A 27,980-nucleotide genomic window follows, 5' to 3' on the forward strand; every position below is an offset into this window, starting at 1 on the left:
CTGAATATGCAAATGCACCCTTAAGCAGAGTGATAATTTTACAGCGTGAGAGTGTAAAAATGTGCTTACAAAGAAGCGACAAAGCAAATAACTCAAGTCTTTAGTCTTATCTGTATCTCAATCACCCCCCCCCCCCCCCCCCAATTTGATATGCACCTTGGAGACTCCTTCAAAGCCTCTGACACAACTGGGACACTGTCAAGATGGATAATGTTTCTTTTAAAATAAGTGTGAAATCTTTTTTTTTTTTTTTTTTTTTTTTTTTGTGAAAACCAGCTTTACTTTGTTAAAGACCAGCAGGTGTATACATGTTAATATATACATTCTCAGCAGCTGTTTGGAAGGGATAGGAGGTTAAGCAGTGAAGATTTTGTCTAGAAATGTATTCCCAAGGTGAACTAATAACATGGTATACAGTATCTAAAGGGACATGAAGACATACAATTTACATATATTCAGATTTCAGACTCTTAAAAACTTAAATAACCTGTTTACATAGCATATGGGCTTGTAGATTTGAGGTGAAACACCAATTGCCAGAGTATAAATGATAGCCTACGCTGTCTGTCCAAGGTTGGAAATGTGCTACCTTATGCTGTAGGACAGCAATGTTGTACAATGATCAAAAGCAGTAATGTAAAGCGGAGGCTGTAGAGGATAGCTGCAAGTAATTGTCAAAAGCCTTTGCCCCAACATTACTGTCCGCAGGCTGGATGCAGTGTAGGCTAATTGCTAAGTAAAACAGTGGTCTCATAGTCAGATACACTAATTTCCTTCAAAATGGCATATATTATGGTGAGATCAAATCAGAGGTCACAGGTCATTGCCGAGCCGGACAATCTCACCCAGCAGGAAGTCAATGTCCTCTTGCTGTGTAGCAGGATTGGAGAACACACACCTGAAGAAATTGACTCTGGCTCCCAAAGGCTGGTAGCCAATCAGAACAGAGCCCTTCTCCATCATCCTGCCTTTGATTCGAGGAGCTACCTGCAGAGAGACAAAGTGAAGATCACCATCGGTATGAACCCTTTTTTAAATTGTCATTCTCCTTTTAAACTTTTTTCACCCATTTCTAAATATTTATTATGAAATTAGTCTGTAGCTGTGGTGCTTGTCTGTTACTGAATGAGACCACTGAGGTTCTGTACTGACTTGATGGAGTCTTGTATCTCTGTCAGGTCCAGGTGGCAGGCCTCGCAGACTGGGAGGGATGTACCAGAAACACACATTACTATGCTCTGGCTGTGTGAAAGAGCAGAGGACAAAAATGCCCAGTAAGAACTCTTCTGATTCAGATAGATAAGGAAATATATGAAGAGGGGGATAAGAAAATAGAGTAAGAAAAACAAATGTCTTAACTAGGAACAGAGAGAAACAAAACTAGAACCAAATACATACTAGAACCAAATTCATTTGTACGCAAACATTTAGTTGGTAAATTATATATTTTTGATATCTGAAGTAAAAAGTAATAACCCCTGCAGAAAAGAGAGTGTGCTGATATTTAGTGGAATCCATTCTTCCCTCCCTGCCACTGGCTGCCACACAGTCATTTCCACCCCCCATGCTGAACAGTTGCCAAAGGTGTTCTTTTCATTAACTGCTGCTCCTTTTCCCTCAAACGCTTCTTTGGTGATTGGGGCCAAAGCGCTTGGTTTTAATGTCATCTGTCCACAGTACTTCCTGTATTTCCAACACCACTCTGGCTTGTCCAGATGTTGCTCTGCAGACTTCAGATGTTGACTTTTGTGATGAGGTGGCAGGAAAGGTTTCCTTCTGATGACTTTTCCATGTAGACCTTGAACAGTTCACCACCACTCCTGTGTCAGCTAAAACGTCCAGCAGCTCCCCTGCAGTCATATGGGGATTTGGCTTTGCCTCTCTGCCCAGCAGACCTGCAGTTTTATCTGAAGGTTTTCTTGGTCTTCCAGATCTTGTCTAGACTTTCACACAATTTATCAAGCTCATCAGTTGTCATTTGTTGGGTAAAAGGGTTCACATGCCACTGTTTGTTTTTTCTATTTTTTTAAGTTCATGAAATAAGTACCACTTCATTAGCTTTTGAAGAAACCCTCATTTTAAAGTAGCAATGTATAAGAATTGGCCAACTGTCAAATTCAAACAAATAGGGGGCAGCATATTACCAAAAAGTTGGGGTGTCCACCCCTATAGTAAGGATCCAGGAAATGCACTCTTTGGTCCCTCCTCACCCCTCCCCTTCTGCTGTGCCATAGTCAGACTGACCATCAGGCATACCTGGACAAACCCCAGTGGGCCGCCACATCGATGGGCAGGTGGCCTGTCAAAAAAATCCAAGTTTTTACCGGCCCTCTCTGTTTACCTGTCATTCAGAGTGCGCACGAGGGTGTGCTCCATGCGTGTTCTGGGACTGGGCTCACTGGCCAATCACAACCAAGTTTCAGCCCTCACCCTCAGGTTGAGGTAAAGTTAACTTGAATAAATCGAACCTCAGCACAGGGCAGCTGTTGACATTTTGCCAAACCTGCATGGATTGGGGAATAATGTTTTCCACACAAGTTTACTTGTCAGTCTGACAAAAACCGAAGAAAATAGCCTACCAGTTACATAATCAGACACAACGACAATTGCACACCCAGTCTGCTCAGTCCGAGAAACAGGGAAGATGTAGTGGTGGCAGGAGTAGAGGACGAGCTGCAACACAGGTTTATAACCTGCTCAAAGTTACTACTTCTTCATCCTGTCATGCTGGACTGAGGGCAGACTGGACGTGACAGTGTCTCACTATCGCCTCTTGAGCTATGAGAGTTATGAGATAGGACAGGACGGGGCTAGCTTGTTTAGCATGCTAACTTCAGTTGATATCTCTGCAACACAATACAAAGCCGTCTTTGACACAACGTCAGCACTGTCATTTCTTCATTCTGTCGATTAGTTAATTCTTGAATGTTTTAAACTAAAATGGTTTCATATTGCCCCATATTGTCTGTTTGCTGCAGGGATTGTATTTACTACTTTTTACTTCAATAATCAACTATGTAAATTAAACAGGGGTAGCCAAACTTTTGGATAAAACTGTTTATACAACAATAGTGCCTGGTATGATCTGTACATGATTAATCATTAATGATTAAGTTTAAATGCACCTGTCTTGGTTGCACCTGTCACCTCCTTGGTTGTTTTAAAACCAGACTAAATTACTTTAAAAGTGCAAGCTTTTTAGATGTCTACGATACATATATTTTAAGAGAATTTCAATAACATGTAGTCAATTATGTTGTTGAAACAATTGTATGTAATTTTTTCCTGGTTTTTAAATAGATGTTTAGATGTCGTTAACAACCACTGCCACATCAGCAACCAAATCAATATGCTGTAGCTCATCTTTATTAGATGATTTAGTTCTATCTGTATCTCAATCACCCCCCAATTTAACATGCACCTTGGAGACCCCTTCAAGGCCTCTGACACAACTGGACACTGTGTCAAGATGGATAATTTTTCTTTTAAAATAAAACAATAATTTGAACACAGCACATAGTGTGATAAGAAATAATTATCCTTTTTTTTCTGTGAAAACCAGCTTTACTTTGTTGTTAAAGACCAGTTCAAAGTCTGTCCTCCTCTGTAGTTGATCGTACAGATACTCGGCATTCTCTAAGCATTCGTTGACCCGAGATCCAAAGCCCTCTGAACCCTGAGAGAGACGGTGACAGACAAATTCACAGGTAAACACAAAGTTATAGAGGCATACAAACATCTTATTACACAATCTTACAAAAGGGGTAAATTGAGACAATTTAGCAAAAATGGAAGATACTGTAAAACCTAACTGCACCTAATGTAAAAAGTACTTTCACCTAGTAGACACACACATCTCAATGGATTAATCAATGTTCAGTTAAACCTTCAGTTAACATTTTTGAACAGTCCTTTAGTTTTTTGTAGAAGTACAGTCACCCACAAAAAATATATAGAATGCTGTCTGACATTATATTCTTAAATTCTTATCTGTGATATTGTATGGAGTCCTGGCTCCAGTTTAACTTCTGTATATCAACATGGTCTGATACATTCCTTTAAATTGATAAGTGTGTGTGTCTCTGTGTGTGTGTGTCTCTCTCTCACACACATACACACACACACTATAACAGCAGAGTATTCTGGGTGCTCTCTCTTCATGTTTGTGAAGTGTGCATGGACTCGGGACCTGCCAGGAGATGTCATCCTGGACTGTGGTGACCGACTCATTTTAGAAAAACTGATTTATTTGGCCATCGCTAAAACCAATCTCAACTTCACCCGATTCTTCTGTGTCCAGATGCCGTGGAACTGGACCAGGAGGTGGGTTATGAAACTGGTCATCAACATCCAAAAAAGCTGGTTACAGCTTGATGCACTTGTGCATTAGTTTTGATCTTGCATAATTGCAGAGATTCATGATAACTGAGCCCTCAGCCAGCAGCCCAGTCTGAAAAACAGTTGGTCTAAAAGTATGTAAAGAAAGAAAATAAATGAATTTACTGACAAACCCTGGAAAGAAACGTCTCTGACATTAATAAGAAAGGCTCATCCCTTCTGTCCCTCAAAGATTAGATTGAGTCTGAGGTGCTGTGTCAGAATGAGAGAGAGGAGTTACACTGATAATGTGCATGAATACCTTTGCCTTCCACATGAGCCAGAATTTAAAGACATCAACATGTCGGCCACACTGGATACTCTTATCTCCAGTATCATAGCTGACATCGTAGGGTTTGTCTGTCTGGAAAAGATACTCAGCCCCCAACTCATTACACTCTTGTAAGAGACCCTGCAGAGAAGAGAGAGATGCAACATTATTGCAAAAGACAGCCACCCGGAAAGTGGCTCTACAGAGTGGACGACAGTCATGATGAATAATTAAGGTAAAAACGTTAATGTTTACCTCCATTTGAACCTCCGAGTAACTAGCTATAGCTGTGTACAGGCTGTTAAAAAGAAGTCTGAGGTCTCCGTGGACTCACTCAAGATCATGTGATGATTAGACCCAGGTTGTTTGTAAAAAAGGAAAAATAGAAATGCTATTTAAGTTATCTTTTCAGGTATAGCTTCCTAATAAATGTCCACAGGTTCAGGATGCTGTGGCCTTGAAAATAGAGACTGAATCAAAACTTACAAGATGGCCTTTGAAGGCTTTTAAAATTTGCGAAAACCTGTGATATTCTTTGTGATAAATTGTATTCTTTCAGTGTAATGCACATGTAATGCTGCTGGGATTATAATTTTATCAGCAAAAAGATGAAACATTTTCATTTCTTGCTAATTAAAGTATGATTAACTCCGTTAATCTCGGTTAGTCTGTTTAAACTAACCCGTCCTGTTGTAAATCAAAGCACGTAATTTTGACAAGAACAGCTTTTCCTGGAGCTTTCACATTCAGGTTGTTGTCAAGGCCAGGGAAACATGGTAGTCTTGGTGAAATATTGAAAAAGTCAACAATGACTTGAAGCATGAGACAAGACGTTTACTTTTTAGACAACAAGCCAACAAGTTTCCCAAAGCTTAACCTACCAGCAGTTGGGAAACAGGACACCAGCCCCTGTCCCTGGTATGAAAATACTGAGTTTTATATGCTAACCATCTACCCCAACCACCTCCATGTGACTTCTGTTCAGTTTACGAATGTGACACTTCCTGGATTAGACAAAACATTCCACAGAAGATTATCCAGGTAGCAGATACATTCCTTCCTAATCCATTTGGCAAAATATGTATTACAGTATATAGTTATTACACAGTGAACTTGGGTCAGCTGGGGGTCTTGGCCCCTGCAGATGGCTACTTAGCCTGGTAGGTAATTCAGTCTTTACTTCAATAATTAACCAAGAAACTGCACTGAAAACACCTTAATCATAGTGAATTTTATGGGAACTTTTGGCGGACCAAAATTAATAGTCAACAGCCACACTAACTGTTTGGATAGATTGGAATTTTAAAAGAAAAGTCAAGGGATCATCAAAATTCCTCAAATTCATGAATGTCTGAACCATATTCCATGGCAATGCACACAACAGTTTTTGAGACATTTTATTCTAAACAAAAAATTTCAACCTCTTTGTGGCACTACAGGACACGTCAGAAGATCATCAAAGTCACTAGATTCCCTCTGGGATCCATAAATGTCTGTACATGGCAATCGATCATATAGCTTTTGAGAAATTTCAAGTGCTGGACCAACGGACAACAGACTGGCATTGCAGTCCCTGAAGCCAGCTGGCATGCTGGCATGAAAACATTCAGGAAATACTCCAAAGGTAGTTAGGTATTTTGTAATGTACATTTAAACTGAAGAGGAGAGGATCATTTCTTACTCTCTTCTTAACCAGTATGACGGAGCACTGCAGAGGGACGCCCATCATCTTGTGAGGATTCCATGTTACAGACAAGGCTCTGGGGGAAAAAAAAAAAAAAAATTCAAACAACAGCAGTTAAGTCCTAACTGACTGATTGACATTGGCAACCTTAGACCCTGCTGCTAACCATGCAAAAACAGCATCTTGCCAGGGCCTCAAACAAGGGAGCTTTTTGTTGTCTCTCATAGAATAAGTATGACACACCACAACCATGCCGAAGTAGCATATGCAAAATTATACACAAAGTAATGCACACACATAATTTGTGATGAGCTGCAATAAGACTGATGTTGTGGAAAATAACAATGCAAGGATATATAGAAAGGAAATCAGGACCCATGGTGGGTATCTTACTTATCATTTTTGTTCAGTTGGACCAACCAAATTGATTCAGTGTTTGCTGGCCATGTCACTTGGCAACACACTTTGATTTACTATTCAATCTAAAATCGGAATGAGTTGTAGGCTTACAGAGGGTTTGTAGTGGTGTCCCATAGAAATTCCCAGAGAAAATGCCTTGTGATGTGGTCAGGTTGTGTGCTGATGCAGTTACCGTTCAATGCCCTGTAGTTTCATCCTGTGTCTGTCTGACATCAGCAGGCCTCCACCCCACGCTGCCTGCAGGACCAGAGTGAAATTCCATGACACAGAGTACTCGCAGAACATATTGATTCATATAAGTCCAACACATTCTGGCTGTATCAGGAAGTGCATGTATGTGTGTGTTGGTTACATGATCCAATCAGGTGTTTGTTTTCTGTACATACAGTATGTCTATATAATGTGTCTGCAATAAATATTCATTGTGATGCAGTATTTGTGTGCTTCTGTGTGACTGTGTGATCAAACAAAAGCTTTTTAAGTTTCATTGAAAATAGCAGGCCAATTTGTGGGTCTTGACAGCTAACAAGAAAAAAGCTAATTTATTTGCCAATATCCCAACATAGGCTGTCTGAAACTGTCTCTTAACAAAAAATGAACTACTGAGAATGCTTTAGTGGCCATCCTTTTTTAATTCTACATCCTTAAAACAGAAGTTTACAACATAGGACAACTTGTGCTTAAATTCCAGATTTACACTTACTGTATACCGTCAACTCAAGAGCACAATAAATGGCAAATAATACTAGTGCATGACAATTATGACATGCAGTATCTTTATGGGTAAGTGTTCTATTGTGTTTGAGTGGGATGTCTTAAAGGCTAGCCAAAACCAAAATCTCTGAATGAGTGAGGTTTTAATGTTAAAGAAGAAATATACAAAACATTTAAGAACCAGGTTATCAACTGACTCTCTTCCAATCCAGCAATGAGTGACTTAACTTAAAACAGGTAGATTTATTAATTTAACCTATAAAAATGTGTACCGCTTTTAATTACTTTATTGTACAGTCAGTACTTTTGTCCCTGTCAGGATCCTGTAGGGATGATGGTTTTGGTTTTTTAAGTGATCTGATTGGTCACTAGTCAGGTTGATGTCAGGTTTTGATCTGATCCTCTGAAGTTCACCTCCTTTCGAGCAGGTTAGCCATACAGCATAAGTTACCATGGGGATCTATGCCGGTTTAAAGTAAGCCCGCTTCATTATACTGGAAAACATAAATTAAGCCCAAAGATAGCTGGATAACCCACTAATCTCATTGCATGGTACCGACCCCCAGTGTGCCAGCTGTGTGTATTGGGGCCAAGACAGAAGCATCCATGATTGAAAAGGGGTATTAGTAATGGTAGTGGCACCATCTGGACACCTCGATCAGTCCACTACCTTAAGTGACTCCAGTAACTATAGCTTTAGAATAAACAAAATAACTAAATAAATTACAAATTTTAGAAATTAAAAATAAAAATACTTACAAGCATGGTGGATTAAATGTTGTTTAATGATGGTCTATTATGGGGCTGTTATGGTACAACTGTGAAAAATGTACTTTTGAGTTCAAAAATGTACTCCTCCTGTACTTCTATTTTTAATGGATGCAGTAAATATTTTCAAATGATTGTTATATTATTATATTAACTGTTGCATTAGTAGCATGTTTGGTTAACTACATACAGTGGCTTTAGAAAGTATTCAGATCCCTTCAAATTTTGTAAACTTTATTGAGTTGTAGATTTAACTTTAAAATGGATAAAACTGCTATTTTTGCCCATCAGTCTAAACTCAGTAATACATTATTCAAACATAAACCACTGAAATCTCTCATTTACAAAAGTATTCAGAGCCTTTGCTGAGGCACTCCAAACTATGTTCGGGTGCATCCTGTTTCCATTAATTATCCTTTAGATTTGTCTAGAACTAAGAATTGGAGTTCACCTTTGGAAAACTGACAGAGCTTAAGAAGTGTTCTGCAGAGATGGGAGAACCTGCCAACCGTCTCAGCAGCTCTCCATCAATCAGGCCTTATGGTAGAGTGGCTAGACAGAAGCCATTTTTAGTAAAAGGCATATGACAGGAATTGGAATTGAACTCTTTGGGCAGAACTTCAAACACCATGTGTCATAATCTGCCCCGCTTTGTGACTTTCAGCCTGAACTCTATGTTATTATTTCCTGTTTTATTTTGAAATTACTTGCCTTATGCATACGTTGTGGTTGTACTTCTTGTCTTTGTGTATTTTCTTACCTTTGTGATTGCCTGCACCTCCCGGATTAATTTAATGTATTCCCTATTTCACTTGCCTGCCTTGTGTAATTAAGTCTCTGTATTTCCCTCAGTATTTGTCAGGTCGTCTGCTTTAGTTCTTGTTCCTGTTCCTTAGTGCTACTGTGTATTTACCTTTGTTCTTGCTCCAAATGCTTGGATTACCAGTTTTTGGATTCCTTTCTCCTGTACCGTTTTGCTTGCCTGTCATCTTGCCTGACAGTTTGTTCACCAGTCCACCTGTAAGCTAGTTTTTAATTATTTGTTAAAGCAACTCCTGTGCATCAGCTTGCCTGTGTTTCTGCATTTGGGTCTTCCTCTGCTGACTGTGACAGTGGGAACTTACCTTTTATAGACCCAGCAGACAATTCTTTCAAAGATGGACTTTACAAACTGTCATACACCCTCATGCTCCTATATCGTGAGTTGTTAAAGGGCCTTTGATTGGAGCACAATGAGGCTGTTCTGACGAGGGCACGCACGGAAGTTTCCAAAAAACCTTGGTTGAGGAATTGTCTGCCTGACTGGCTCTAGAGCCTTGTGGACCCCTGATTACCAGCCAGTCTCCCGGCCGGCTAGCCTCCAGCATGTTAGTCACCAGCATGCTAACCTCCAGCCTGCGGGCCACCAACCAGTCTCCCAGTCTGCTAGCCACCAGCCCATTCCTGAGCCAGCTAGCCTCCCGTCTGTATCCCAGTCATCTAGCCTCCAGCCTGCCTAACAGTCAGCTAGCCTTCAGCCTGCTAGCCTCCAGCATGCTAGCCATCAGTGTGCACCTCTGCCAGTTCAGCTCGGGTTTGTGAGTCTGCAACCTTCCCCTCCTGAGCCAGCTAGTCTGCTGTCAGCTCCTGTTCCCAAATCAACTAGCTTCCTTTCTGATACTGAACCTGACATTAAGAAATCACCTTACTAGGAAACTGGTAAAGGGATTTCTGGGAGCCACAGAGACCGAACTGCCCAGTGCCCCTGAGTCTGAGCTGCCCAGTGAACCAGAGCCTGTTTGGTCTGTTCCTACGTTGGGGGTCCTGGCCCATGTCTCCTCTGTTGCAGCATCAGGGTCCCAGTAAACATCTTGTCCGTTCCCATTTCTGTTCTTGAGTCGACTGCCCTGGTTAGTCTCACCTGTTCTAGCGCTGTTCATCCATCCCAATGTACTGTCTGTTCCTGCGTCAACAGTCCCAGCCAATGTCTCATCTGTTCCTATGTGGGGGGTCCCTGTTCCTGAACCTCTTTCTGAGCCTGTTCCTGAGTTGGACATCCCAGCCAACGCTTCATCTGTTCCTGAGCCTGTTCCTGAGCTGGCTAACATAAACCCTGCTCCTGAGTCGATCAACATCAAGCCTGCTCCTGGTCTCCAGTTGAAGGTCCAGCCAACACCAGCTCCTGATCTCCAGTCAACAGTCCCTGTTGACACACAGCCAGACCTCCCAGATCATCAGTCAGCCATCTTTGTCAATGCCCAGCCAGCTGACCGCCTCTGCTAGTCCTGCGGCCTTCAGCAACCTGCAGCTGAATCTTCTGGCTCTAGGTGCCTCTCCGGAACTCCATCCTCGTCGCCGGCCTTCAGAGTGGTCCTGTCTACATCGCTGGTATCCAGGTCATCCTCCAGAGTTGCTCCATCTCAATTGCTATCGCCATCCTGCTCTGCCTCCAGAGAGTCCTCACCTTCAACTTGCTGACCGACCTCCAGAGGGATTCCACGTTCACCGTCAGCCTCCTACTTGACCTCCAGAGCATTCCAGCGTTCATTCCTGCCTACGTTCCTGCCTTCGTCCCTGCCTCTGCCTGTCTGCCTTGCCTCTAGGTCACCATCCTGAGTGGCTCCACTTGTCTGTTCAGCCTCTGGGCTGACTGCCCAGGATTCTCAGCTCTTCTGCTCTTCAGCCGTCAGCCCACCCGCCTGATGTCTCCTGCTCTGCCTCTGTCCTGGCCCCGGGCCATCCATCTCAGTTCTCCTGTTCATCGGGGACAGGGAGTCTGGTCAAACTTGAGGGAAGGATCAATGCAACCAAATACAGAATGGTCCTTGAAGAAAACCTGCCCCAGAGTGCACGCAACCTGATACTGGGCGACAGTTCACTTTTCAGCGCAACAATGACTTGAAGCATACAGCCAAGACCACACTGGAGTGGCTTCGGGACAAGTTTCTGACTGTCTTTAAGTAGCCCAGCAAGGTGCAGGACAAAGAAAAACACAAAGAAACAAAGGTGCTCGGCAGCAAGGAGGATAGCTTGCATGGATCCCTGGAAAAAACTATGTAAGCTGAGCTCAAGAAGTCAGTTAAAGAATTATGGGAAAGTATTGAACTGGAAATGTTAAAAGTATCTTAAAACCGCAGTTCAGTTGACTTGAAGAAAAAATACAACCAGCCCCAAACTTTCTAATAAATGTGATCCTGATGTGTCAGTCATGATGGGCCTGTGAAGACTTGTTTGAAAAAATCAGAGTGGTCTGAAATGTGATCCTGTACCAGAAAGTATTGGAAGCTTCAAATGTGACTGAGTCTGTGTCGGACCTGCAGAAAATGTTAAATGTGGTTGGTTTGTGTTGTTATAGTTGGAGACGGCCGACTACTCCCATTCCTCGAGGCACCGGCCAAGTAGGTGGAGCTGCAGCCATTTTCAACTCAACCCTAATAATAAACCCTAAACCTAAACTCAATTATAACTCATTCAAAAGCCTGGTTGTTAATCTTATACATCCCTCATGGAAAACTTTAAAGCCCATATTATTTGTTATAGTGTACCACGCTGCTGGCCCATACTCTGAATTTTTATCTGAATTCTCAGAGTTTTTATCTAGTCCTTAGTACAGATAAAGTTATCATAGTGGGTGATTTCAGTATTCATGCGGACGTTGATAATGAGCCTTAAACTGCGTTTATCTCATTATTAGACTCAATTAGCTTTGCTCAGAGTGTAAATAAACCCACTCACTGTTTTAACCACACGCTCGACCTCGTTCTGACTTATGCCATTGAAATTGAACATTTAATAGTCCTTTCACAGAATCCTGTTTTATCAGACCATTATTTAATAACTTTTGAAATCCTATTACTGGACTATACTCCATTAGGCAAAAATGTCTTTTCTAGACTTCTATCTGATATTGCTGTAGCTAAATTTAAGAAAGTGATTCCATCAGCACTTAATTCAATGTCATGTCTCAATATAACAGAGGACTCCGATACTAACTTAGTCCCTCCCAAATTGATCATCTTTTTGATAGTGCTACAGGCTCAATGAGAATGACACTCAACTCTGTTGCCCCTCTAAAAAAGAATATAATAAAACAAAGGAGGTTACCTCTACGGTTTAACGCCCAAACCCGCGTATTAAAGCAAACTTCGCGAAAACTGTAAAGGATATGATGTTCTACCAAACTGGAAGAATCCCGCTTAGCATGGCATGATAGTCTAGCAACCTATTACTCATCTTTAAGAGAGGAAAAGAGAAGCAACCCTAGGTTTCTTTTCAGCACTGTAGCCAGGCTGACAGATAGTCATAGCTCTATTGAGCCATGTATTCCTATAGCTCTCAGTAGTGACCATTTCATGAGCTTCTTTAATGATAAAATTCTAATTATTAGAGACAAAATTCACCGTTTCCTGCCCTCAACCAGCACCGATTTATCTTCAAACACAGGCACCTTAGAAACAGCTGTGCAACCAGATGTATACTTAGACAGTTTTTCTCCCATCGTCCTTCGCCAACTAACTTCAATAATGTCTTCATCTAAATCATCAACTTGCCTCTTAGACCCCATCCCAAGCAGGCTGCTTAAGGATGTTTTACGCTTAGTTAGCACTTCTTTGCTAGATATAGTCAATATGTCTTTATTAACAGGCTATGTACCACAGTCATTTAAAACAGCTTTAGGCAGCTATACACCCATAACTAACCTTCCCTTTCTCTCTATGATCCTTGAGGAAGCTGTTGCCAACAAGTTGTGTTACTTTCTACAGAATAATATTTAATTGAGGATTTTCAGTCAGGATTTGGAGTGCATCATAGTACAGAGACAGCACTGGTGAAAGTTACAAATGACCTTCTAATTGCATCGGACAAAGGACTTGTCTCTGTACTTGTCTTGTTAGATCTTAATGCTGCATTTGATACCATTGACCATCATATCCTATTATAGAGACTTCAACATTTAAGCTGGAACACTGGAACATTGGCATTAAAGGAAGTGCTCTAAGCTGGTTTAAGTCCTATTTATCAGATCGATTTCACTTTGTGCAACTTAACGATAAATCCTCCATATACTCAAAAGTTAGTCACGAAGTTCCAAGAGGTTCTGTGCTTGGACCAGTTTTATGCACCCTATATATGGTTCCTTTAAGCAATATTATTAGAAAACACTACATAAACTTCCATTGTTATGCAGATGATACCCAATTGTACTTATCAATGAAGCCTGGTGAAACCAATCAGTTAGCTAAACTTCAAGCATGCCTTAAGGACATAAAGACCTGGATGACCAGCAATTTTCTGGTGTTTAACTCAGACAAAACCAAAGTGATTGTACCTGGCCCCGAACACCTCAGAAACACATTGTCTAATGATATAGTTACTCTATGTGGCATTGCCATGGCCCCCCGCACCACTGTTAGGAATCTTGGAGTTCTCTTTGATCAGGATATGTCCTTTAACTCCCACATAAAGCAAACTTCAAAGACACAGATTGTACCTGCCCCCCCCCCCCTTCTCTCTCAACCCAGCCGGTCAACCCATTAGCAGGGTTCTGTTCAAGGTTTCTACCTGTTAAAAGGGAGTTTTTCCTTGCTGCTGTCGTCAAGTGCTTGCTCATGGGGGAATGTTGGGTCTCTGTAAATATTACTATAAAGAGTACGGTCGAGACCTGCCCTATATGAAAAGTGCCCCTGAGATGACCCCTGTTATGATTTGGCGCTATATAAATAAAACTAAAGTGAAGAAGTGAAGATTAGTCAGAGCAAAACACAAATAATGCATTTCAGAAAAAAACATATGGTAAGAAGTACACAATAAATTACTTTCGGCTTGGTCGCAGTTAGAATATGTTAGTGCATACAAATACTTGGATACTCTTGATGAATTTATGACTCATGATGTTGGAATTGGGTCCCTTGTTGACTCCACTCGGACAGCACTAGGATCAGTTATTAATCAACGATTTTATGTAATGATCTTGGATTTTCTATGTATAACCAACTTTAAAATGCACGCATCTCCCCCACACTGAACTATGCTGCAGGGATATGAGGCTTAAAGAAATCTAAAATTGTAGACACTCTAAAAAATAGAGCTATACAATGTTTTATGGGGTTCACAGATTTGCTCCTATTCCAGTAATTCAGGGAGACATGTTCTGGCTACCAGGATCAGTGCAGCGAAAATGTGAAATGATCCAACTGTGGAATCATCTCATCAAAATGGCAAAAATTTTCCAAGAAATGTCTTTGTCTCTAAAGCTTGGAAAAGAAGGCCAAATTGATTATTTAATTAGTATTTATTCTGATTTCTCTAGTATTATATAATATATGTGTGTGTCAGTGATAATATTTATTTGAGGATTTTCAGTCAGGATTTGGAGTGCATCATAGCACAGAGACAGCACTGGTGAAAGTTACAAATGACCTTCTAATTGCATCGGACAAAGGACTTGTCTCTGTACTTGTCTTGTTAGATCTTAGTGCTGCATTTGATACCATTGACCATCATATCCTATTATAGAGACTTCAACATTTAAGCTGGAACACTGGAACATTGGCATTAAAGGAAGTGCTCTAAGCTGGTTTAAGTCCTATTTATCAGATCGATTTCACTTTGTGCAACTTAACGATAAATCCTCCATATACTCAAAAGTTAGTCACGAAGTTCCAAGAGATTCTGTGCTTGGACCCGTTTTATGCACCCTATATATGGTTCCTTTAAGCAATATTATTAGAAAACACTACATAAATTTCCATTGTTATGCAGATGATACCCAATTGTACTTATCAATGAAGCCTGGTGAAACCAATCAGTTAGCTAAACTTCAAGCATGCCTTAAGGACATAAAGACCTTGATGACCAGCAATTTTCTGGTGTTTAACTCAGACAAAACCAAAGTGATTGTACCTGGCCCCGAACACCTCAGAAACACATTGTCTAATGATATAGTTACTCTAGGTGGCATTGCCATGGCCCCCCGCACCACTGTTAGGAATCTTGGAGTTCTCTTTGATCAGGATATGTCCTTTAACTCCCACATAAAGCAAACTTCAAAGATACAGATTGTACCTGCCCCCCCCCCCTTCTCTCTCAACCCAGCCGGTCAACGATTTTATGTAATGATCTTGGATTTTCTATGTATAACCAACTTTAAAATGCATGCATCTCCCCCACACTGAACTATGCTGCAGGGATATGAGGCTTAAAGAAATCTAAAATTGTAGACACTCTAAAAAATAGAGCTATACAATGTTTTATGGGGTTCACAGATTTGCTCCTATTCTAGTAATTCAGGGAGACATGTTCTGGCTACCAGGATCGGTGCAGCGAAAATGTGAAATGATCCAACTGTGGAATCATCTCATCAAAATGGCAAAAATTTTCCAAGAAATGTCTTTGTCTCTAAAGCTTGGAAAAGAAGGCCAAATTGATTATTTAATTAGTATTTATTCTGATTTCTCTAGTATTATATAATATATGTGTTTGTCAGTGATTTATGAAATCTTTTGACTGATTGTGAAAGGTGTTTAAGTTGCTTCTCCATTTCCGGACTCTCTGTGATTTTGGAAATTTATACGCACACTCTAGTTATATGCATGACACAATAATAAAATTTAATTCCTTCATTTTATTTATAACAAAAAAGGGATTGGTATGTGTGTGTTTGTGTGTGCTGGCTTGTTTTACTATACTATATTAATGGGGTCCAGCAGCTTTGTTGTGACCAAAATGCTGGACCCCCCCTAGTTTAAAGGGCTGTTTGAGAGTTAAGACTTAATTTTAGGATTCAGGTTAGAATCAGGTTTAGATTAGGGTTAGGGTAAGGGTTGGGGTTAGGCATTTATTTGATATAGTTAAGGTTAGGGCAAAGGATTAGGGAAGGCATTATGTCAATGACGGGTCCCCACGGATGTATTAAAACAAGGATGTGTGTGTGTGTGTGTGTGTGTGTGTGTGTGTGTGTGTGTGTGTGTGTGTGTGTGTGTGTGTTTTTGAGAGAGAAAGCGAGAGAGAGACAGAGAGAGAGAGATGTGGGGCTCCTTACATCAACATGCATCCAGAGTTTGCGTCTATGGCAGATGTCTGCGATGGCACTGAGAGGATCAAAGGCACCATAAACTGTGGTACCTGCTGTTGCATTCACATAGAATGGAACCAAACCCTGGAGAGAGAGAACTGGCATTGGCCTCATCATGTGTATGTACTGTACTGTATGTTCCAGCAGTCTGCACTTTGTCAGCTGTGACTGTATTATACATAGAGACAACAAATTTCAGAGAAATTTGGTGAGAAGATTTTGGTGAGGAACCAGAAATTTAAAGTATGTCTTGATAAAGTATGTCTTGATTTTGAACACTTTTAGTATTATATCATAAAAACATTACGGAAAATGTTTTTGCTTTCCATTCATACCTTTTCTTCAGCTGTAACAATGCAAGACTCGAGTTCAGCAGGAATCATTTTCCCTCTTAAATGAACAGAGGAGAAGAAGACAGAGGTTGAGTAAACAGTAACTAACTGTGCTCCTGTATTAAAGCATACTGTATCTGACATACCCACTATTAAGCACTCTTAAAGACTTCAGTCACCATACTGTATGCACAAGAGATTAAGAGAATTCTGTAAATATATATGTTTAAACAGCAAAATACTTTAAAGTATTCTAAAAAAGAAGAATATACCATCCAACATATATGTAATATACAGTAAATTTACCAGCCCACTTGAATGGAAAATTTTCCCGAAAACACACACATGGACACATATAAAGCTGCAACAGGTGAGGAAACATTTCTTTTGTCACGCATCACATTGACTAAACACGTGTATTTAGTGAGTGTCTAACTTACCCACCTTTCATCACATTTCACCATGACCACATTCTCACTGCCCATCCCCAGCACGGCTACAGATTTCTTTATTGAATAGTGACTCTGAATGGGTGAAAAAAAGCTTTTCATCTTCATTTGTCTCACTTCAATGACACTAAGCTGACAGAATTGTTTGGTTTTGAGAAGAAGTTTCCAGGTGTGCCTGTTAAGTGAAACTGGATACAGAAAGCATCAGTGCATACTGCACAAGAATCAGGAAAGGAAATCAACAATCAATATAAAGCTTTCCTATGAATATTTACAAAACGCATGTCTAGGAACAACCCTCATTACAACATTAGATATAAGAGTATGCAAAAAAATCAATCCAAACGGCTTCTCTCTGGAGCAACAGTCTGTCTCTGTTCCCTCCACACTGAGGCATGTTGACCACTTCTATTCCCATAATTCTGAGGTGCCTAGGATTATTTTTATGCTCATATCTTTAAACTGCTGAGTGACTGGAGATTTAATGTCTGTGTTACAATTAGCAAATTTATCATTTAGATGTCCTTGTTTTTTGGTGCCTTTTTGGTTTTACCAACGCTAATGACAGTACACAGACATCTTAGCATATAAACAACATATGTGGAATTACATGTGATACAGTTTTTTTATTATCAAGGTGTTGCCTGTGTGTGGATGTGCGAATGTCTTCCCTTTGGTGATAGATAAGCAATTAATACAAATATGACAGAAAATTACCATCTGGAATGTTCATGGAATCATTTGAAGATTTCTTTACAAGCAAATCAAACTTAACTGTACAAACTCAGACTGGGAGATCTTTTATTACCAAAAGAGATTTGTTGGGAACACAACATGCATGACCCTCCTGGACATCAGTGGATAGAATGTGCTGTTTTCTGACCAAATTATTAATATTTCCAATGATTGAGCTATATGTGTTGATGAAAGAGGGCATTTTATTTGGAGAAAACAGAGCTTGGTGATACTAGCTCTCTGAAGACCTAACAATAAGAAGTTTTTCACAAACTCTTCCCTAAAACCATTCATATAAGTGCTTTGTATTAAAGTTAAAGGACCCATGGATATCACAGATATGTTTTGCTCTGACAAAGTAATATAAACTGACTATAGGGCAGGCTTTTTGTTAGTGGCACGATAGCTGCAGAAATATATGAAATTGTTACTTTTTATAGATTTCAGTTCATAATGTATCACATTCACATAATGCATTGAATAACTGCATTTAAAAGGACTGGCCATGGAAGTGCCAAAATTGTACATCAAATTTGGATAGAAAATCACAGGGAGTTACATGACAAGAGCTTGATTTTCTCAAAACCTGTAGTGTCTTTATGATATGAGGGAAGTAACTGGAGTTATGTTTGGAAGTTCTAGCAGCCATGCACAGCATTTGATAGACGAAGAAGAGAGCCAAGTGCCTACCTTTATATTCATGAAATCCTTACAGCAACAGTTTTATTTTAACTAATGTATTTAATAACATTATGTATGTATTTTTTATTTTCTATAGAACCAGCATAAATTTTATCTAACCGTTAAAAAATGATGACTAAAACCCACAGGTCCAATTAAGGCTAAAACGAAATACTCCATAGAGTCTAATAGTGTGTGAGGTGTGATTACATGCTCTGAAGTGAAGAGGGCCAGCCGAGGGAGAGCTTTCATCCCTCTGGTCTTCACCTCGGGGTAGAAGTGATATCTGGCCACTAGGATGCTGTACAGGTTGGATATTGTGCCTCCTTCAGAAAACAGAATGCATACTTTATGGACAAGTAGCAGTCACTATTATATTTGTACTAAGCCTCAGTTCATTTGTTTGTTGTTGAGTCTCAGTTCTAAAGCAGTATCCTAATAATATAAAGTATAAACTATAAACTGTATATTGATAGTGAATGGTAGCACAGATTCTAAAATTCTAGGTAGAGAAAACCTTTGGTTCCCTGGTTCAGATGAGTTCTGTTTAGCTTCAGCGACACTGTCCTACCACTGAACTCTGGTCAACAGATTTGTCAAAGTCAGCGTTTATTATTAGCAATGACAAGGCAGTCAAGGTTGTTTCAGAACAATGGGCTTCAATGAATACCTCCACAGCTGTACAAACTGATAGTCTGGACACCTCAGTTCACACTGAGGTGGTTAATGTCTAGTTAGAGGAGCTACTGCTGTTAAATTATTGTTTAAATAGAACAATTTGTGGATTTTTCAGGCAAAATAAAGGTTCCATAATAACGGAAGCTTTTGTTAAGTGTTACCTTTAACTGCTTTTATCAAAATACCAGTTCATCCATCCCCCGACTTCTGCTGTACCTTCCTTACATGTCTTACCTGGACAGAAGATTCCATCTCCCTCATCATTAGACCATCCCACAATGCTCTGCATCTTCCTCAGCAGAACCTCCTCCATGAGGATGAAAACAGGTGACACTTCATATGTAAACCTGGTAAAGACATGCATTGTATTTTGTTGTAAAGACAAAGACTTCACATTGTAACTACTCTAGCTTCTTGCAAACACCTCATATTTAGCTTTTTGAACTGTAGATGAAATGAAACAAAGAAATTAAGCTGTTTTGGAAAAAGTTATTTTTCTAAACATTCAACAGTCAACAGTGACTTTTTACTATTGCAAATTCGTTTAAGAGCATCCCTACCTGTATGATCAGTTAGTGTCAAGAGTGCACAACCAGAGGTGCATGCAGTGGCAAGTTTACACCTGCACTTATAGAAGGTGCATGTATGAAGAATTGAAGTGATAGAGCATTATGAGCATGTGCAACAACAGCAGGAAGAACATTTGTGAATGTTTCCCCTTTTTCTTTTGAAGGTAAAATGTGGGTAGAAGAATAGAATAAATCATGGAAAGTCATCAATTCTGGGGTCCTGTGCATCAAACAGAATACATTGCGCACAATGTGGTACAATAAAGATTTAACCCCACAATAAGTGCTAATCACCAATGAAGAAAGATCACATGTTTGGGCCACTTTTCCTTTGCCTTAAACTCTGCCTAACTCAAAGGGTCTGCAAAAAAATAATGTGAGTGTTCCGAACAGAGCTGGAGTGTTAAAACTGCTCACTTACTACAAGGAGCCAGTAAGAAGGTGTCTCTTTTGCTCTTTTGCTAATCTGCAATTGCATACACTGTACAAGGTAAAGCTAATTTGTGAGGGGCATGAATGCATGCAACAACAATGGAAAGATGGTAACAGATGCAGAGCCACCTCAGGCAGCATTAATTCTAGTAAAGACACATTGGTTCCACTTGAAAATGTTTTAACTTGATCAAACAATTTATGGTTATCTCAACTTGAATGACCCCATTTCATTATTGTACAGAGACAGGGTACAAATCAGAGGTCAAATAAAACCACTGGATTGACTGGTACACAGTAACCATTTGTGCTGTCAGTCAGGGACCACTTCCACTGGCTGTCTGTGGCTGAAAAACACATGCAAGTACTCTACTCACTCTACCATTTAAGGAGTCAAATTCTGATAGACACCTTAAGTGCCTAATCACTGGAGCAGAGCTTTGACGCAAAAACATCGATGTCCTGCACCTGACAATGTGTTTTGCAGCAGTAATCAACAGCAGTGGAAGATATAATGAGATCTTTTAGCCGAATATCACGTATCCACCATCACCATCTATCCTCAACACACGTATATTTTTACATATACAATGGTTTTTACTATGGACAAGAAGATAGTAGCCCATCCTCATTTTATTTTGTTTATTTTATGTCACGGAGGCAGCTATACACTGCTGTACAGGCCCCTCCAAAGGGTCGTAGGATAAACCTGAGGGGTTTAAACCTGAGATGATTAATGGGAGAGGAAAGATGAAATAAACAAAGCTCTGCTGCAAAAATATGTATTTTTTTTCCATTGGACTTTTTTGTAATCTGTGATCTAATTTTACTGCTTAGGGCCTTGGAAAGTTATTTTAAGGGTACCATCTGAGAAGATTAGTGTGGAAATTTCTCTTTACTGGAAATCATAGACATATAGGGGCCCCAACCAGACACTGCTTTTTTATAGGGGCCCACAAGACAAAAAGACTGGAAACCACTGGTTTAATCTTTAACAAAGTATTGTATTTCATAAATTTACACTCTTTTTTTGTATGATCTTAATCTGAAATTTAACTAGTAACTAAAGCTGTCAAATAAATGACGTGAAGCAGAAAGTACAGTATTTCCCTCCGAAATGTAGTGGATTATAAGCAAAAAGTAACATAAATTAGAACTTCTTAAAACACTAAAGAACAAATACCTCAAACTTGTATTTTTGTATTGTTATTTTCCACCACTGGTGATAAGATCGTACATGTTAGTGTTGGCTGTAGAGGTCAACCACTCGCCAGCGATACCAATTACATCCAGACCTGAAGACAACTGGTTGAAGAAACGGGGATGACCTGGAAAAACAAAGGTCACAGGTCATAGGTCGAGCAAGCAATTAGTTAAAGAGGGATTAAGCTGCTGCAAGCGGTGGGTGAGTCATGCTCTGACTGATATGACCCATAGGAGTGTACCAGCAACAGGCATACCGGACCCTTGTCGTCATGGTAACAATAATAAACATGCAGTTAAGGTTGTTGAACAGTCATGGATAAAACAAACAACAATCAGTTTTACAAGGGAAACAGACAGCGGTCTCCTGTATGAAAGTCCTGTGATTTATGGACGCATCCACCCACCCCAACCTCCTCCCATTTGGGCAATGACACAATTTTTGTAATTTTTCCTCTGTACGCCACCAGAATGGATTTAAAACAAAGCCATCAAGATGAGATTGAAGTGTAGACTTTCAGCTTTAATTCAAGGGGTTTAACAAAAATATTGCATTAACCGTTGAGGAATTACACCTATTTTTTATACATAGTCCCTCATTTCCAGAGGTGCAAAAGTAATTGGACAAACCAACATAATTATAAATATAAGAATTATTCTTTAATACTTGGATGAAATCCTTTGCAGTCAATGACTGCCTGAAGTCTGGAACCCATGGACATCACCAAATGCTGAGTTTCCTCCCTTGAGATGCTTTGCCAGACCTTTACTGCAACCGCCCTCAGTTGCTGCTTGTTTGTGGGTCTTTTCTGCCCTCGGTTTTGTCTTCAGTAAGTGAAAAGCATGTTCTGTTGGGTTGAGGGCAGTCAACTGACAGTCAGGTGACTTACTTGGCCATTGAAGAATATTCCATTTCTTAGCCTTGAGAAGCTCTTGGGTTGCTTTCACAATATGTTTTCTGTCATTTTTTATCTGTACTGTGAAGAACCGTCCTATCAGTTCTGCAGCATTTGGCTGAATCTGAGCAAATAGTATAGAACTATACACTTCAGAATTCATCCCACTACTTCTATCAGCAGTCACATATTCAATAAACACCAGTGACCCAGTAACTTTGGCAGCCATACATGCCCATGCCATAACACTGCCTCCACCATGTTTGACAGATGATGTGGTGTGCTTTAGATCATGAGTTGTTCCTTTCCTTCTCCATACTCTTCTCTTCCCATCATTCTGGTAAAAGTTCATCTTGGTTTCATCTGTCCAAAGATCTTGTTCCAGAACTGGACAGGCTTTTTTAGATTTTTTTCTGGCCAAGTCTAGTCTGGCCTTTCTGTTCTTTAGTGTTACCAGTGGTTTGCACCTTGTGGTAAATCCTCTGTATTTACATTCATGAAAGCGTCTATTGATTGTAGAATTTCACAAAGATACACCTACCTCCTGGAGATTGTTCTTGACCTGGGTAGATGTTGTGAAGGGTTTTCTTCACCAAAGAAAGAATTCTGTGATCATCAACTTTAGATGTCTTCCGTGGTCTTCCATGATCTTCCAGGCTTTTTGGTGTTGCTGAGCTTGCCAGTTCATTCCTTCTTTTTAAGAATGTATCAAGTTGTCGATTTGGCCACTCCTAAAGTCTGTGCTATCTGTCTGATAGGTTTTTTTGGGGTTTTTTTCAGCCTTATGATGGCCTGCTTCATTTGCATTGATACCTCTCTGGAACGCATATTGAGATTTCCCATGAAAAGCTATCAAATGTAAATTCAACACTTTAAAACAACTCCAGATCTTTTATCTGCTTGATTTGTCATGAAATGGAAAGGGAAAAGGCCACACCTGGCCATGAACCTGATTGTCAGTTAGTTGTCCAATTACTTTTGAGCCTCTGAAAATGAGAGACTATGTATAAAAATTGGTCAGGTTTGTTAGGACAACAGTCTCTGATAAAAGCCAGATGGAAAAAAATTCTATGCAATTATTCCTTCCTAGGTTAAGGTCTCAGGTCCCAGATATGTGTGCCCCAAATTCAGAGCAAGCCTATATAAAAGTCTATTTATTTATTTCTATCCACCATAGCTGATCCGGCTCTCTCTGTGCTCTTTCACCGTTTTACACAAATGCAGGAATTTGACAACATGATTGGATATCTTTTTAAAACTGTGTAAAATGGAAGAAACTGATCTGCAAAGGAACTGCAACAGACTAAGGGGCATTATTGATGATTACTGATCATACATTTATTTGTGTTACACAACATGACAAGATTTTTCACAGTGCTACCATGGTAAAACATGACTGTCAGAAAACTTTCTAAGAACACAGCCAACTGTTGCCGTTTGCTGTGTAATGCAGTATAAAAGTTATGCATAATTTCACTGGCTGAATGAAGTGTGGTTAAACTTGTGGATAATACTGCTGCATGTGCTTAATTCTGCTTAAGGTGAGCATTCTTCTGTTTTAGCCGTGTATAATGTTGTGGGACTGTCCTCCCATAAAAATGACCCTTTAGGTTGTCTGTGAACGCAGCTTATTGCCACTCATAGTTATGTTTTATTGTTAAGAGACATCTAGTGGTCGTGTGAGACAGCATCAGTGATTTCAGCAAACGCCCCAAAACAATACGTTAACATTCAAGTGACAGCGCTCGCTATTGATTAAAACGGGAGAAAAGGAGAAAGTTAGGTGGTTCACAGAGGAAAGAGGTTGGGGTGGATGGATGGGGCTACAAAACACTCAACTTTAAAACGAGAAATCACTGTTTGTTTCCTGTTTCAAACCTACAGTTAACATTGTTTCTTTCAACCATGACCACAATCAATCAATAATCATCTTTATTACTGAAACCATGATGACAAAGGTCCTCTACCGTTATCAAAGTATTTATTTTAACCCAAACCATGATCTTTCCTTAAACCTATCCAAGTTGGATTTGTGCCTAAACCTAACCAAACCTTTACCATAGCATTGTCACCATTATGAACGATTAAGTTATTTATTTTTCAACACTGATTTGTAACAGTTTATCTATGGCGCTGTATGTGTGCTAATTCAGGTAATGCTCCTATGGGTCGTATCAGAGGGTTGGGACAAACCACCTACTGTATATGATCATTTAGGTTGTGGGACTTGTTAGCTGTTGCAGAGACTTACAGTGCACACCTTGTTAACAAGTTAAACACGCACGTTTATAGCTGTTCATGTATGTTCACCCTTTTTGTTGTATTATATATATTCATCTCCATTTAAAGCACTTAAATGCAATGCAAATGGAATGCATTTCTCTGACATTGTGCTGCACAAGTAATCTTAAACTAGTGGTTCATGTGTATTTATGTCATTGGCATAGGCTATGACATACATAGGTTATCACATACATAGTAACATACATCTGTCATAGCCTCCCATGCCAAGTTCACACAAAGTCTTGCACCCCTCCCTAGATGACTCTGGATACAGCAATAAATACAACACTGTGGATGATAAAAGTTGGTTACTGGGCAGATTTAGGGGATTTTATATTTATCATTTATTTTACATATAGTTATTCAGGTGTAAATTGAACTGTAGTAATTCCACTTTACAGAAACGACAATTCCTACTGAGGCTCTGACCAGGCAAGCATAAATATTTCTTGATTTTGTACAGTGTTCAATGTTATAATGCTAGCATCATTTTTGGACATTTTTATATCATTTTCTGTATTCGTAAAAATTAAAGTCGTACACACATACACACACACACACACACACACACACACACACACACACACACACACACACACACACACACACACACCTGTACTGACACCATACTTGAGTGTGTCTCTACAGTCCACTAGTATCTGCTCCACAGTTTCTGGTTTATCTGGCAGGGCCAGACTGAAGCCTTCCAGTCCCTCCCTCAGCTGGTGAGGATGGTGGAAGTCCAGGACCTACAAAAACAGGCAGCAGTATTTTGTGTCTCATATTTATTAATGTGAGCGGCACGGTGGTAGTGGTTAGTACTGTCACCACAGTAGGTGGGTTTCTGTTTAAAGTCTGCATGTTTTCCCCGTGCCTGCATGGGTTTCCCCCAAGTGCTCCGGTTTCCTCCCACAGTGCAGATACATGCAGGTTAGGTTGATTGGTGACTCTAAAGGTTTGAATGTCAGTGTGAATGGTTCTCTTCACACATTTTCACTTTTGTCATATGGGCACATGTTTAAGCAATCATTTCTATTTCATGGATAATTTCAATCCTTTCTATTCTGTTCTGTCAAATTCCTCTGCATATTTCAAATATACACACTGAGCTCATTTCAAAAAGCTTGTACTTCTTGCACTCTGCGATTCGGAAAACAACATAGTACTGATGGAATATGCAAGTATTTATCAGGTGTGCTGTGTCTTGCTTTGGCTTTGGTCTTTCAGTCTTTCACTTTTATTTCTTTCCTTTATCTTCCTTCTTTCTTTATTTCCTTTTCATGTCTGTCAGCAGTATTCACTAACCCTAAATATCTACTTCTGGAACTGTGTCGTCTCATAATGAAATGTCCCTTTACTTTTATGCTTTATTATCTATTTGCTTATTATTTCCTGTCCAGCTGATAGGTTGGAAAGGTTTGAATTCCATTGAGCAGCGTGTTGAGATAGTGTACAGGATTCAAACACAGCAGTCCTACAGTATATTATTGTTTATTATGTTGATACAAACAGTTAAGTACCTTGGAGCTCCTCTGACCTGACTTGCAGATATAATCCAACAAGATGTTAACCAGCTCCTGCAGAAATCCCCTGGTCATCTCCTCACCACCTGAAGCTGGGAGCAGGTCTGTACACACGCGCGCGAACACACACACACGCATACACACACACACATACAAACAAACACATAGTATATCTCAGTCAAATGACAGTTGCCTAACCTGGGCACATATTTTCATAAACATAATTAGCTATAAGAAGCTATAGAGAGCTGGCTAGAAACAAGCAAACTTAGTCACACACTGCTGACACAGACAAAACAAAAGTAGCATTCTACAATTTTGTTGTCAATAAATTCACTGTAGTGTTGCCACTCTGTCTCCTAGAAATTAAGTTCATATATTGCAAATTCTCTATGGCAAAGACATTTTTTCAGCAATGTAATACTGCCCAGATAATGTTTTTTTCAACATAATGAGGTTTACAGTCATGCCCTGGATTGGCCCACAATAACAAAACTGCTAGAGGACAGGAATGGCCAGAACTCATTAACATGCTTTATACAATCAATTTGCAACTTGACTTGGGTGGTTAAGATAAACCTTGCACAGCCAAGAACAAACATTCTGCCCATCAGTGACACAGCATCCAGTGCTGATCGCCCCTCAGACTGTCAGATGGACCAAACCTAGACAGCCTGAGCTCTCACCTTTGTTATAGATGCTGCTGAAGGCAGCAGGTGTCTGTCTTCTGTCTCTGACTGCTGAAGAGTCATTCCACTGTTTGTCCATCCCAAGTGATTTATCAATGATTCCGTCTGAAAGTCCAAAACATACAGTATATGTTAGTTAGCAAATAAGCTAAAGCTGAATGTGTTAACATAATGTTACCAATCAGTCAGCTGCAAGATTTGGTTCTCTCTCTCCGTTTGATCCAAGAGAGTGCATAAAGTTCACCTTAGTCTGCAACTGAGGAATGTTCTAGTTGACAATGTCAATGCCATGTAAGTGTAGCAGACCAACAACAATGAAGTAAAAGAACTTTATGTATCATACTAGCTGCTTATTTGTCTTTGTTTTAGTTTGAATGTGTGTAGAGTTACAGAATATAGTTCTATATCGAGCTGACTGACATCATATTGCGTCACTGGCCGTCTGTGACATGTCTCCTCATAATGGCTGTAGGTTCTCAACAATAAATAAGTTGGCCATTAAAGACTGAGGCAAATGGTAAGCTGGTAAATGGATTGCACTTATATTGCGTTTTTCACATCGGGGGCAATTTGGGGTTCAGTATCTTGCCCAAGGACACTTCGACATGCGGACTGAAGAAGGAACACACCATAAAGACCTCACCATTTTGATGACAATATGATTGCCACAGTTGAACTCAAATATGATTCTGAATGTGTTAAGCTCAGGAAGTGGAGCCAAGAAATGCATCATGTTTCTGGAATGTTTCTTCTCTGAGAGAAGTTCTAAGCAACTTGACATTAAATATTTTTATCTTGTTCAGTCACCCTCATACTGACACAGAGACATTAGCAAACTACAGCAAAGTTACACAGTAATCATAGTGCTGTAGAGAGAAACCCAAAAAGGTGATCCTGTCTGTAAAAAAAACTGTAAAATTTACAGTAAAATTCCAGTCGACTAGTTGATTGGTTGGTCTCTTGTCTGACCAAGTTCTTATTGGTCTGTAACATCCTGTCCTGTGTCATGCAAATTTCCTGTTTTATTTTGTGGTACCTACCTCTCTAGTCATTTCGGTTCCTTTCTTTGAATATTTCCCGACCCTTAATCAGCCACACCTGTTGCCAATTACTCATCTTCCTCTGATGTTCCTCGCAGTCATTCCTGTGTATATATACTTCCCTGTTTGCCAGATTGTTGTTGTTCCCTTGTGTGTTCACTGCTATCTAGCATTTTTTTTTTT

The 27,980-nt window shown here is 39.8% G+C and overlaps 1 protein-coding gene and 1 long non-coding RNA gene across 2 annotated transcripts; one reads left to right on the forward strand and one right to left on the reverse strand.

Annotated features, from left to right (window-relative positions):
- Positions 1-813: 813 nt before the first annotated feature.
- Positions 814-27,779, reverse strand: gad3 (glutamate decarboxylase 3). Its single transcript, XM_040144512.1, has 16 exons — positions 27,681-27,779; positions 26,755-26,862; positions 26,066-26,172; positions 25,159-25,294; positions 21,401-21,491; positions 19,397-19,509; positions 18,695-18,810; positions 17,064-17,143; positions 16,623-16,677; positions 16,255-16,371; positions 6,925-6,989; positions 6,330-6,408; positions 4,640-4,789; positions 3,569-3,676; positions 1,153-1,242; positions 814-987 (listed from the first exon to the last, which is right to left on the reverse strand). Exons 1-16 carry the CDS (start codon positions 27,763-27,765, stop codon positions 814-816), a joined length of 1,674 nt encoding a protein of 557 aa, XP_040000446.1. The 5' UTR covers positions 27,766-27,779.
- Positions 885-3,712, forward strand: LOC120799382. The gene is made up of 3 exons (XR_005708830.1): positions 885-1,018; positions 1,179-1,274; positions 3,611-3,712. It is a non-coding gene; the product is annotated as an uncharacterized LOC120799382 (long non-coding RNA).
- Positions 27,780-27,980: the final 201 nt, after the last annotated feature.

Source organism: Xiphias gladius, chromosome 14 (assembly GCF_016859285.1).
Source record: "Xiphias gladius isolate SHS-SW01 ecotype Sanya breed wild chromosome 14, ASM1685928v1, whole genome shotgun sequence".
Taxonomy (NCBI): Eukaryota; Metazoa; Chordata; class Actinopteri; order Istiophoriformes; family Xiphiidae; genus Xiphias; species Xiphias gladius.